At 36.6% G+C, this 11,873-nt stretch overlaps 1 protein-coding gene across 1 annotated transcript; it reads left to right on the top strand.

Annotated features, from left to right (window-relative positions):
• Positions 1–306: 306 nt before the first annotated feature.
• Positions 307–11,873, top strand: LOC115448742 (glycogen phosphorylase). The gene is made up of 9 exons (XM_030176289.2): positions 307–645; positions 2,719–2,950; positions 3,683–3,867; positions 6,708–6,819; positions 6,908–8,025; positions 8,104–8,211; positions 8,354–8,532; positions 9,216–9,417; positions 10,310–11,873. The coding sequence occupies exons 1-9, from the start codon at positions 406–408 to the stop codon at positions 10,454–10,456; spliced, it is 2,523 nt and encodes an 840-aa protein (XP_030032149.1). The 5' UTR covers positions 307–405; the 3' UTR covers positions 10,457–11,873.

Genomic DNA, 11,873 nt, shown 5'->3' with positions numbered 1-11,873 from the left:
AATTATACCACAGCTTAAAAATCCACAAATGCTCCATTGACAGATAGAAAGGTCACTGACCGTTCACGTTCTATTATTATGAATTTTTGATCAAATACGACATAGTTTAATTCGTAAACTTTTATTTCGTATGCTAATATTGCTTCATCATTAAATCTATAAAAGTATTTCTGCTCCCTCATTTACGTTTCATTTACTATTATTGATCAACTCCCAACACGTAACGTAGATCTATTATATATGAGTAGCTTTGCCGGCTGCCGCACAATATAGTCTGTGGCACCTTTATAAGTTTGACCTTCTCAAGGTGACCGATATTGCGAACAGCGGTAGATCAGTCAGGGCTGACAGGGTCTGTTGTGCGCACTGGTCTTGCCTTTCCTAATCTAAAGTAGATAATTCAAAATGAGCGTACAATCAGACGCCGATAAAAGAAAGCAGATTTCTGTCAGAGGAATAGTTGCAGTGGAAAATGTAGCTGAAGTGAAAAAAGCCTTTAATCGTCATGTCCACTATACCCTGGTGAAGGACAGGAATGTTGCGACACCCAGGGACTATTACTTTGCTCTGGCGCATACCGTCAGGGATCATCTCGTGTCAAGGTGGATTCGTACCCAACAGTATTATTATGAAAAGGATCCGAAGGTAAAGATTGATTTAATTTTAAAGTTTACCTACATTTAGTTTACACGCAAAGTTCGACCCTCACTTTCCGACAATATTTTTGATAAGTTTCCCTTCTCAGCAATAGAAACTATATTAGTTCAATCTTACTTATTTCGTTCTTAATTTAATTTTAAGTCAAGTTCGCACAATTAAATTAAGTAATATTCTTTTGTTGATAAATCAAAACAATGAGTTTTTAGTACTCGAACTTGACAACAAAAATTACTTTTGAAGATTACCATGCTATTTAATATTATCTGCAAACAAAAAATACTGGTATGTAAAAATTTTTTGAAATTTTAAAATGGTGTTTAGGTTTTTTTTTGTATTGTTGCAAAACAAAGAATCTTGATGGTTTCACTGTCTATTTTTAGCTTAAAGGGCCATATAGTATTAAGATTTGTACTTACATATGGCTATAGTTAGTTTCACTCTAATAAAATACATATTAAGGCGATACCTCAAGGTCCATTTTCATACATTTTGTTTCGGCTTTAATCTGGGTAACTAAACAAGTATTGGCAAGTAAAGAATTTAAATTCACGTCTAGTTAGTGATTAGTTTTCGCAGTTGAAAGAAAAACGTAAAAATAATTAATAATCATGGATATTTCGGCCTTTAAAATTTCGTCATATTAAATTTTAAAGGCCGAAATATCCATGATTATTAATTATTTTTACGTTTTTCTTTCAACTGCGAGAACTAATCACTAACTAGACGTGAATTTAAATTCTTTACTTGCCAATACTTGTTTAGTTACCCAGATTAAAGCCGAAACAAAATGTATGAAAATGGACCTTGAGGTATCGCCTTAAGAAATATTATTTTAGAATATTTTATTAAATCTTCCTCCAGATAAAAATGGGAATAAATGAAACATCAAAATGTTATTAAAACATTGTTCTTAATTGTAACCCTTTAAGAAAAATGAATGTGGCTAGTTATGATTGAGTTTAAACAAAAGATACCATCATGGAAAAAATATAAAATCACTAAAATTATCACAGCTCAGTGTCTATAGCAACAATAAAAAAAAATGTGATAAAGTGACAATATAAATATGCATATTCGACTTGCAACACATATTTAGCTACAATTCAGTATGTATTCAGCCTTTTCGGGTACTTTTATCCTATTTGGTTGAATACAGAATATCCTGGTACTACTTGGCAAAAAGCTTATGTTCTTTTGTTATTCAATTCCTCTATTATAGAAATTACCAATCAAAAGTCTATGTGCTTGAATTAACATAATTTTATGTGGGAGATTATGATGCAGAAAGACATTTTTTTTATTTTTAGGCAGAAGTTTACTTGATTTGCATAAAGAAACAAGAAAGAGTTGATCTTCTGATCATCACTTTCTTCCGACACCATCTACCTGAATATTTTAGATAAATATTTAGTTATTCAGCCAAAACAGAATGCAGAATTTGACATTTGGTGTGTAGCAGAATATAATATTCATTGCATTCTAATACATATATATATATATATACTATACATACATTAATGGACTCACTTGACCGGGGAACACCACTGTTTCAAATAACAGCAAAACAAGACTTCTAGTAGACAAAAATCCCATTCACTCCCAATTTCCTATTAAACTGGTTTTTGGTATAATATTATGTTTGTTGATACCCATATAAAAAGTCTATCATCTTAAGGTGAAGTGACGGTTTTATATGGTAAAATTATCCTACAGCACACAAAGATATGTGTAGTGTTGACATAGAGTATTGACTGACGAAAAATTAATCCTCATCAGTCAGTACAATTATGCCAGCCTGTTTGGAACCTGATATAAAAATGCTGAACCCAGAACGCAACACACTGTGACACTGTGGGTCACTGTGACAGGTTTTTAGATGTTCTGTGGGGTTCGCTATTCGGAGGATACAAATGTTCTACCAGCATTTACTTGCATTCTATAATACTCTAAAAGAAATAATTTAAAGTTCTTGTTTCCAAAATCACTTTAGAATAATGAGGATATTATTTTTGAAATTTGAGACTGTTTATTAATGAATCTATGTTTTATGTTAAACAGCGTGTTTACTATCTCTCTCTGGAGTACTACATGGGCCGCTCCCTTCAGAATACCATGATTAACCTGGGTATTCAAGGTACTGTTGATGAGGCTTTATACCAGCTTGGCTTGGACATTGAAGAACTAGAAGAATTGGAAGAAGATGCTGGTCTTGGTAATGGCGGTCTTGGACGTCTGGCTGCCTGCTTCCTTGATTCCATGGCTACTCTTGGGTTAGCTGCATATGGCTATGGTACGTATATTTAAATTTTAACCTATGTTAACTAAATAATCTTAATTATGATTTACACTGTTTTCAAATATTAATATATATCTCTATTGTAACATTGTCAGGATCAACCCAACTCAACCAACATTTTTTTGTAAGAATATTTGTCAACATTTATTATTCCTTTCCTGGATATTTCATTTACATTTACCGTTATTTAAAATGTGTTAAAAACATAATTGATGTTTGAACACAATGTCAGTTAAAACGTGAGGTCTTGGTTTCATGGCTACAGTCAAAAATAGACAGTGGGGTTTTTCAGTTATTGATCATGTATTGTATATTATGTCAATTATAAATACATCATTGTAACTAGATAGTTAATTAAACAGTTGTTTAGTCATTTGTGTTTATTGTTTGAAATAAAATTTGTAGACAGCAATTGAGGTCACAGAGGGTCATAAGAAACATTGAACATTTTATATCAGCTCACCTCGGTGTAAAGTAATTTAAAGCGGTTGACAACGCCAATGCTGGCGCATCGCCAATTATATTCATACCGACTAAATGGAATATTCAAAACATCTGTACATATTGTATTTTACTTACATATAGAATTAGCTAAGCTTTTCTTGGAGCTTAGAACTCATATTTTTCTGTTAAAATCAACAATCAAACGTTGCGTAATATTATATAAATCAGCTACTTAATTTACTAACTATGGCGTTCATATAATATGGTAAAATAAATTAACAGGTATAAGGTATGAGTACGGTATATTCGCGCAAAAAATTGAAAATGGCGAGCAACAGGAGGAACCTGACGATTGGCTTCGTTTCGGCAACCCGTGGGAGAAGGCACGGCCTGAGTTTATGCTGCCCGTTAACTTCTACGGACGCGTCGTCGACACACCGCAAGGGAAAAAATGGATTGACACACAGGTAATAAATTATTTAGTGTATTCGCTAACTTTACCCCCACCTCTACCTGCTTCGATTCGCGCCCTAGAACATGGAATGTAGCCAGTTGGCGGAATATGAGTGTGGCGACACCTCTGCCTATCCACGAAAAGGGTAAATCTGCTTATAAGTTTTGATGAGAAGAGGAACACCTAACGTACGAGATAACCGCTCGGGGCCTCGCGCGGTGCTTTGCCTGACCTTTTTATTACAATATGTTCAGACTTAGAAAATGAACCACTAAAATGTTATAAATACAATTTTATTTTACTGTATCAGAGTTTATACTTTAACAAAAATTTCTTCATAACTGACGATGTTCCTCACCCAACGTTCGTAACATCAACTTACAACTACCCTCGTGTTGCCAGTTATATTCTATGAAAAATATAATTGAGTGTCATCGGCGATACTAAGACAAATACTTAATTGTTATTGTATTGTAATGTAATATTATGTTTTGTAGAAAAAATATCAATTATGTAGTTTTAAACGAATAAAATCAGCATAAATAATATTCTTAATAAATATCACCCAATTTTTTTTTTTTTTTAAGTCTTGAGAGTCTTGGGAGACTTTTTTACCCTGTCGCCTAAAGCCTCGCGTCGGTTAAGGAAGCCACTGGTTAAGATATATAAAACCCGAGATATAGTATCGAAAGTTCTAGTAGATCATGACATCGTATTTTTATCTACAAGTGACTAGTCTATTAAGCATTGAACAATTTTAGAATTAGAGTTGTTCCTTTTATTGAAATCGCCCACGTATGTGGACGTTCTGCGACGTTAAATTTGATTTCCTGACTTTACCTTCAGTTATATTTTTGCATTTCATCTTTAATTTACATAATTGCTTCTCATTCAGTTTGATTTTGCGATACGAAAGTGTCGTCCGTGAATCAACCTCCGTATAATGTCACTCGAAATTTCCGAGTTGCGCAATCTGAGTAATCTTTATTGTTTTCCATCACTGTCTCTGTGTAAACGGATACTTGTCAAGTTACTAAAACTTTTCCTTTCAACTTTTTCACCATATAAAAAGTGTACGGGAATTAGGTTACGACACGCATTACTCGGATGGCCATGACCTCTGCTTTTCACGCAGAAACCGGTATCGCGCACCAGTACCCAACTCATGCCGAAAATGAAATGCCGACATTACGCCCTGTCCAGCCGCAGGCTACGCTCATGCTCCAACAAGCCTGCGAGCTTGTGAAGAAGTTTATTTATAGCAAATAGATTGCACTTAAATTATGACGTATGTATTATATGCATCAACAATAATTTTATTAGACCAGTTTGATATTCGAAGTAGTTTATGTAATAATTATCGACTTCCTAGTAGTAATATCTGTAAATATTTAGTTTAATGCTAGGCAACAACATAATTAAATAATAATATAAAAGGGATAATTATTATGTATCTGATAATTATTATTATGTTTAATATTATCTGGCGCTAAATGGCCGGATGATAATAATTATTTCACACAAAACATTCCCTATAATAAGTTGTTATTCATTTGGTATTTGAACTTTCATATGCCTTATCTCCTAGTAAGTCAGGTCGCGAAATACGTCCTCTGTCCATTACTAAGAAAAATAAAGTATAATTACCGTTATATACCTACTCGATAGGTATAGAATTCAATTTAGGATCATAAGTACATTTAGTTTAAGAAATTCATCTCATTTTGTAATTCGTACTTAATAAAGTACTGATTAAAAATTCTGAAACAAAAGAGCTTGTTAACATAAATGTCGGGTGATGTTACGTAGCGGTATATATCTTGGTTTTTAAAAATGACATCTTAGAATTGTACGCACATTCACTTAGTATGTACAGTAAAATTTTGTATGTTTTTTTTTTTTAAATAATCGTGTAATTTCTCCGTGACTTTCACAAGCGCAGAGTTTAGCGAGTTCAAACACATATGCAGGAACAAAATATCATAAAAGGCTGTTGTAATGGCGAGCCAACTGTAGATTTTCAGATTGCAGCGTTCGTAATAACTATTTCTGATTAGTATTGCGCGTCCAACTATTGAAGATCTGTTGGCATCGACATCGTTATTCGTTAGTTTACGTATAATCTATATTTATGATCGTATGTATTTATAATGCTCTTTTGGGCACTTCTGGTGCTCTATGTCTTCTATCGTCGATGGCTATTCCTGTGAAGAACAACGCAATTATTTTATTTATGTAGACTTACGTTTCTCTATAAGATTAAATTGTTACCAACGTGGACACAGGACGCTCATTCATTTTCGAAATTTAATGTATAAAGGATGACGTATCTTTGGTAATGGAATAAACTTTTTGTAGGAAAATAATATCACTCCCACCTCCGGTTAAGACGATTTCCGAAAAAGTCTGCTGTCGGCGAAAAATAAAGCATGTTTATTTCGTGGGCGCGTAAGGTGCGATGCCTTTTATTGTAACCACCGAGGGAAATGGGTTAGTTAGTCCATTCAGTATTTTAGCAGTACCTAGTAATATTTTCAGCCAAACGTTGCATCGGGGAACCAAAGCCTGGACTAGGGGATGAAAATACTTCTTTAGCAGTTTTAGATATGTAGTTATACTTAATGAAGAAACACAATTTTATTTTATACATTTTAGAGATTTTTTAATAGCTATTTCAACGAAACAGTATTATAACCCTTTCATCCTCAAAATATTCTTGTAGGGGAGAAATAAATATCCGTATGATTAGTTCAAGTACATAATATTTTTAGTGGCGTAATGTGAATTGGTTTGCTCATTACTAATTATAAATAGCAATTATTACGATATTCAGTTTTGTTTTTTTGTCGCTAGGTGGTGTTTGCCATGCCCTACGATAACCCGATTCCTGGCTACAACAACAATGTGGTCAATACACTGAGGCTCTGGTCTGCTAAGAGTCCCATTGACTTTAACCTTCGATTCTGTTAGTATATATTTATTACACTGATACTCACTAGATTGTATAAAAAAATAATAATAGAGATTTTATATATAATTAAATTTCATTGCAGTCAATTCCGGTGACTATATCCAGGCTGTGCTAGACCGTAACGTGGCCGAGAATATTTCTCGAGTTCTCTACCCGAATGACAACTTCTTCGAGGGTAAGGAACTTCGTCTGCGTCAAGAATACTTCATGTGTGCCGCCACCCTCCAAGATATCATAAGGCGGTACAAAGCTTCCAAGTTCGGCAGCCGCGAGGCCGTTAGAACTACATTTGAGAGTCTTCCAGAGAAAGTGGCCATACAGTTGAACGATACCCACCCGGCTCTGGCTATTCCGGAATTGCTGAGGATTTTGCTCGACATCGAGAAGGTGCCATACGAGGAGGCTTGGAATCTCGTGGTGAAATGCTGCGCGTACACCAACCACACGGTGCTGCCCGAGGCTCTTGAACGCTGGCCGTGTACGATGCTCGAGAACGTGTTGCCGAGGCACATGCAGCTCATCTACCACATCAACTTCTTGCACCTGCAGGAGGTTGAGAAGCGCTGGCCAGGCGACATGGACCGCATGCGACGCATGTCACTCATCGAGGAAGAAGGAGAGAAACGCGTGAACATGGCTAACTTGTGCGTCGTGGGCTCGCACGCCGTAAATGGTGTCGCGGCGATCCACTCCGAGATCCTCAAAGCCACAGTATTCCGTGACTTCTACGAAATGTGGCCAGAGAAGTTCCAGAACAAGACCAACGGCATTACCCCACGCCGTTGGTTGCTGCTCTGCAACCCTGGTCTATCGGACCTCATCTGCGATAAAATCGGTGAAGACTGGATCGTGCACTTGGAGAAGTTGAAAGATCTGAAGCGATGGGCGAAGGACCCTGCGTTCCAGCGCGCCGTGATGAAGGTGAAGCAGGAGAACAAGCTAAGGCTCGCGGCGCTGATCGAGCGCGACACCGGCGTGAAGATCAACCCGGCGTCCATGTTCGACGTGCAGGTCAAGCGCATCCACGAGTACAAGCGGCAGCTGCTGAACATCCTGCACGTCATCACGCTGTACAATCGCATCAAGCGCGACCCCTCCGCGCAGATCACTCCGCGCACCGTCATGATCGGTGGCAAGGCGGCTCCCGGATATTACATCGCTAAGCAGATTATTGCGCTGGCTTGTGCTGTAGGCAATACTGTAAGTATCTTAGAAGCTATCAGTTACTTTGAATTTAACTTAGTATGTCCTTTCATGACATTTCGTTTACAATTGTAGGTAAACAATGACCCAGACGTCGGTGATAAATTGAAATTGATCTTCCTTGAGAATTACCGCGTGACCCTCGCCGAGCGCATTATGCCGGCCGCTGACCTTAGCGAACAGGTGAGAGATTTTTTATGTGGTAATATACCTTTACTTTATGTTACGTAACAAGACAATTAAAGATTATATATATTGATGGATATATAATTTCAATTTTATATCGTTTTTGTATGGACGTTAAAATTGCATCCATGATAATTAGATCTCAACAGCGGGTACAGAGGCTTCCGGTACCGGCAACATGAAGTTCATGCTGAACGGTGCCCTGACCATCGGCACCATGGATGGCGCCAACGTGGAGATGGCGGAGGAGGCAGGCGAGAACAACATGTTCATATTCGGCATGAGGGTCGACGATGTGGAGGCGTTACAGAAGCGCGGGTAGGACTCGTCACGTTTTCTATAAATTTTTATGTTTTGCATATGCATATGCATCACCAGCTTTTTCTCGCGGCTCTGATCACGCACTTGAGCGATTCCAATATGGAAAGTACCTTATATTTTGAACTAAATTAGGCCTCCTTTGAGAGGTGGTCCGCGGCGACTTTTTGTAGCGATGCAGTAGTGATGCAAATGCAAAACGGCTACGATATAGTCGCCACGCTGAACCTGATAGTCCTTCGACAGTTCTGTATCATTGCCATGCCATTGTCGGGTTTTAGTAGCACGATGCAAATGCGCAGCTGTCTCCACGCAAATTCGATACAGGAATGAACATGAACATGCAGTTGGTAGATGGATTCGTTAGAAAAATGTCGCTCGTTAGTAAAAATGCAGTTACGCGTTTGTGTAGTTTTCAATGCGCTTTGCAAACGCGACCAACGCGCGCTGTAGTGATACGGAAACGCGCAACAACATGGCTACAAAAAGTAGTCATGGGCACGCCCTTTATCAGTTAATAAATTATCTAAATTGGATCAGTAGATCTAGAGGTTAGTGTGATCAAACAAAAAAAAAACAAACTCAGCACTATATTATGAATGCGCAGATGAGCAATAGACCTGTAATCTGCAGTTATAATTAAAATATTTTTTGTATCCATTGCCCGTGTGGCGGCGGCGCAGGTACAACGCGTACTCGTACTACGAGCGCAGCCCGGAGCTGCGGCAGTGCGTGGAGCAGATCCGCAGCGGGTTCTTCTCGCCGGGCGAGCCGGGCCGCTTCGCGCACGTGGCCGACGTGCTGCTCAACCACGACCGCTTCCTGCACCTCGCCGACTACGACGCGTACATACAGGCGCAGCAGAAGGTCTCCGACGTCTACCACGTGAGTTGCGCGTATAAGTTTTTGTACGGACATGGTAAAGTGACTCCATTCTATCTGGTGGTGTAGAAAAACGTCCACATGGAGCATCGACTCGAGATGATTGTTCCTTGCCAGTCAACACAATTATGCCTACCTGTTCGGTTGATATTATGTCGGGTTAAACACGAACGCATCTGTGACAACAATGTATCGAATTTAAGTGTACGTGTCTGATCTGCAAAAACTACTCACTATAGTTTGTTCGGACTCGTTCGCTGAGTGTATATTCGGCATTACCTATAATTATAATTATAATTTGTCTTACAGCACTTTGAATAGACTAAAAGATAAAAGTAATCATAAATAAAAAAAAAACGATATCTACTATCTATTATCTATTCATAAAATTTTAAATAAAAAAATTAAACACTAACAGTCTGAGTAAAAAAAGAGAACAGGAAGTTAAAAAAAACAATGTTAAACTGATTATATATAGTTATGGCTAGATTTGAAATATCGATAAAATTAAAGTTTTAAATACAATAGCCAGGCATATTGCTGTATAGCATAAGGAGAATTAAACTAGACCGCAAGAAATAATTGTAGAAATAACAATAATTTCAGTGGATTTTTTTTAAAAGCTAGGTGTGTTAATTTTGTACAGTTTTAATGCGGGCTGTAATTTCGGCATCGATGTCACCTTCATTCAACCTTCAGATAACATTAATCTTGATTTAGTGTTTAAAAATTTGAATTCTAAAGTAACAATTGTTTTGTCCGTTGTTTTTTATTAATGGGAACCTGAAAATGAATCATTTGAACCTGAATATTTACCTTACGTATAGGTTATTGTGTTATTTTCAGAATTTGTGGTTTAAGTTGGCAAGGGTTTTATGAATATTTTTTGTCTCAGGACCAAGCGAAGTGGGCTGAAATGGTGATAGAGAATATCGCATCGTCGGGCAAATTCTCATCCGACCGCACCATCGCGGAGTACGCGCGCGAGATCTGGGGCGTCGAGCCCTCCTGGGAGAAGCTGCCCGCCCCCCACGAGACCTAAACTACGTCTCAAAATGTTATATGTACTCGTCTCGCGTTGCATACAACCAATATTCATATGTATACACCTTAACAAACATTTGTCAGAATGTACAATAAACTCTGGTAATACTGCGGAAAATAGGGTAGTTTCTTATGTTTGATTTTGCATATATTCACAATAACAAAAAATATACGTGAGTGCAAATTGCCCCAAAAAAATAGACAGCAATTATAATTAATGTTATAAATATAGTGGTAAGTGGGCGCGGATAAAAAATAAATATTCATTTTCTGAAAATTTTCGCGTCGCATTGCACTGGATATGACAAACTCACCACTAGTCTGACTCATATTATTTTTATGTGCTACACTTTATTCTTATATTTGGAATGTATTTCTTATAATAATATATCCTTTGATATACTAATGTTGCCAAAATTCATCCTTTCGCTTATCTGTAATGTATCTCTATTTAGAGCGTTGCCGGCCAAACTTTATTTATGACAACAAAATTGTCACATGATCTTAAGAAAATTCTTTGTTAATTTTTGGCATCACGGCTGCTTACTGAGTGACCATTTTGGGCCCTAATTTCTGATATATGCAGCCCGTCAAATCCCCTTGTATTTTGTCTCCAAGATTCATAAGCCAGATATGAAGAGAAAAGTGTGTCCATATCTGGCTACGTTATAATGGTGACACACGCATATTAGTCTTTGCCCAGTTTTTCTCGAGCTCTATTTATCTTCGTTCAATTTTAGTAATATACCTTTTCCAGATGATAAAACTAAGTTAACTACCCTAATTTTAACACTTTTCCGACTATAGACCATATTTGAAATCGAACTTTGAAAATGTCCTCCTATACCTAATAATATAAATAATGCAAACCTCATAAAAACATAATAATATATTTATTGTTATATTAACGAGCTAATAATTAACATTTTGAATGGTAGCTTGATTGTCTATATTAATTGATCAGTGTTTAAATAATTCAATGCAAATGTTAACATAGTATAGATATAGTTTATTGAAATATTTAAATGTCCATGGAACATGTAGCCGTGTTGAATGTTAGAGATTATTTTAGAGCCAAACAAGGCAATTTAACGGATTTGATATTTATTATGAAGTGTATGTAGTGGATTATTATTACTGTAGTAAGAACAGGAAGATATTTTTCGAATTTATTTTCATGTGCCATAAATTATTTTTGTACTATTTTTCGTGTTGAGATGTATTACTGTCTAAATTCTATATAGAAAATTAAAAGCCAAAGATCGATGTGTTGCCATCACTGATTATTTTAAAGGAATACAGATATAAAATTTATATGTTCCTATTACTATAATACTGCTAAGTACTGCCACTCGTTTGTTATATATTTTATTATTTTATAATACAGATATTAAATAAACTATGTAATCAGTTTA

This window comes from Manduca sexta, chromosome 24, assembly GCF_014839805.1.
Source record: "Manduca sexta isolate Smith_Timp_Sample1 chromosome 24, JHU_Msex_v1.0, whole genome shotgun sequence".
Taxonomy (NCBI): domain Eukaryota; kingdom Metazoa; phylum Arthropoda; class Insecta; order Lepidoptera; family Sphingidae; genus Manduca; species Manduca sexta.
Note: the sequence above shows the minus strand (reverse complement) of the source record. Positions and strands in the feature narration are given on the sequence as shown.

Bases quoted from the DNA above. Each gene is read 5' to 3' on its own strand.
- LOC115448742 (XM_030176289.2), top strand. From the start codon at position 406: ATGAGCGTACAATCAGACGCCGATAAAAGAAAGCAGATTTCTGTCAGA. The intron at 3,868-6,707 runs GTAATAAATTAT...TTTTGTCGCTAG, and splicing joins AAAAATGGATTGACACACAG to GTGGTGTTTGCCATGCCCTA. The intron at 6,820-6,907 runs GTTAGTATATAT...ATTTCATTGCAG, and splicing joins TGACTTTAACCTTCGATTCT to TCAATTCCGGTGACTATATC.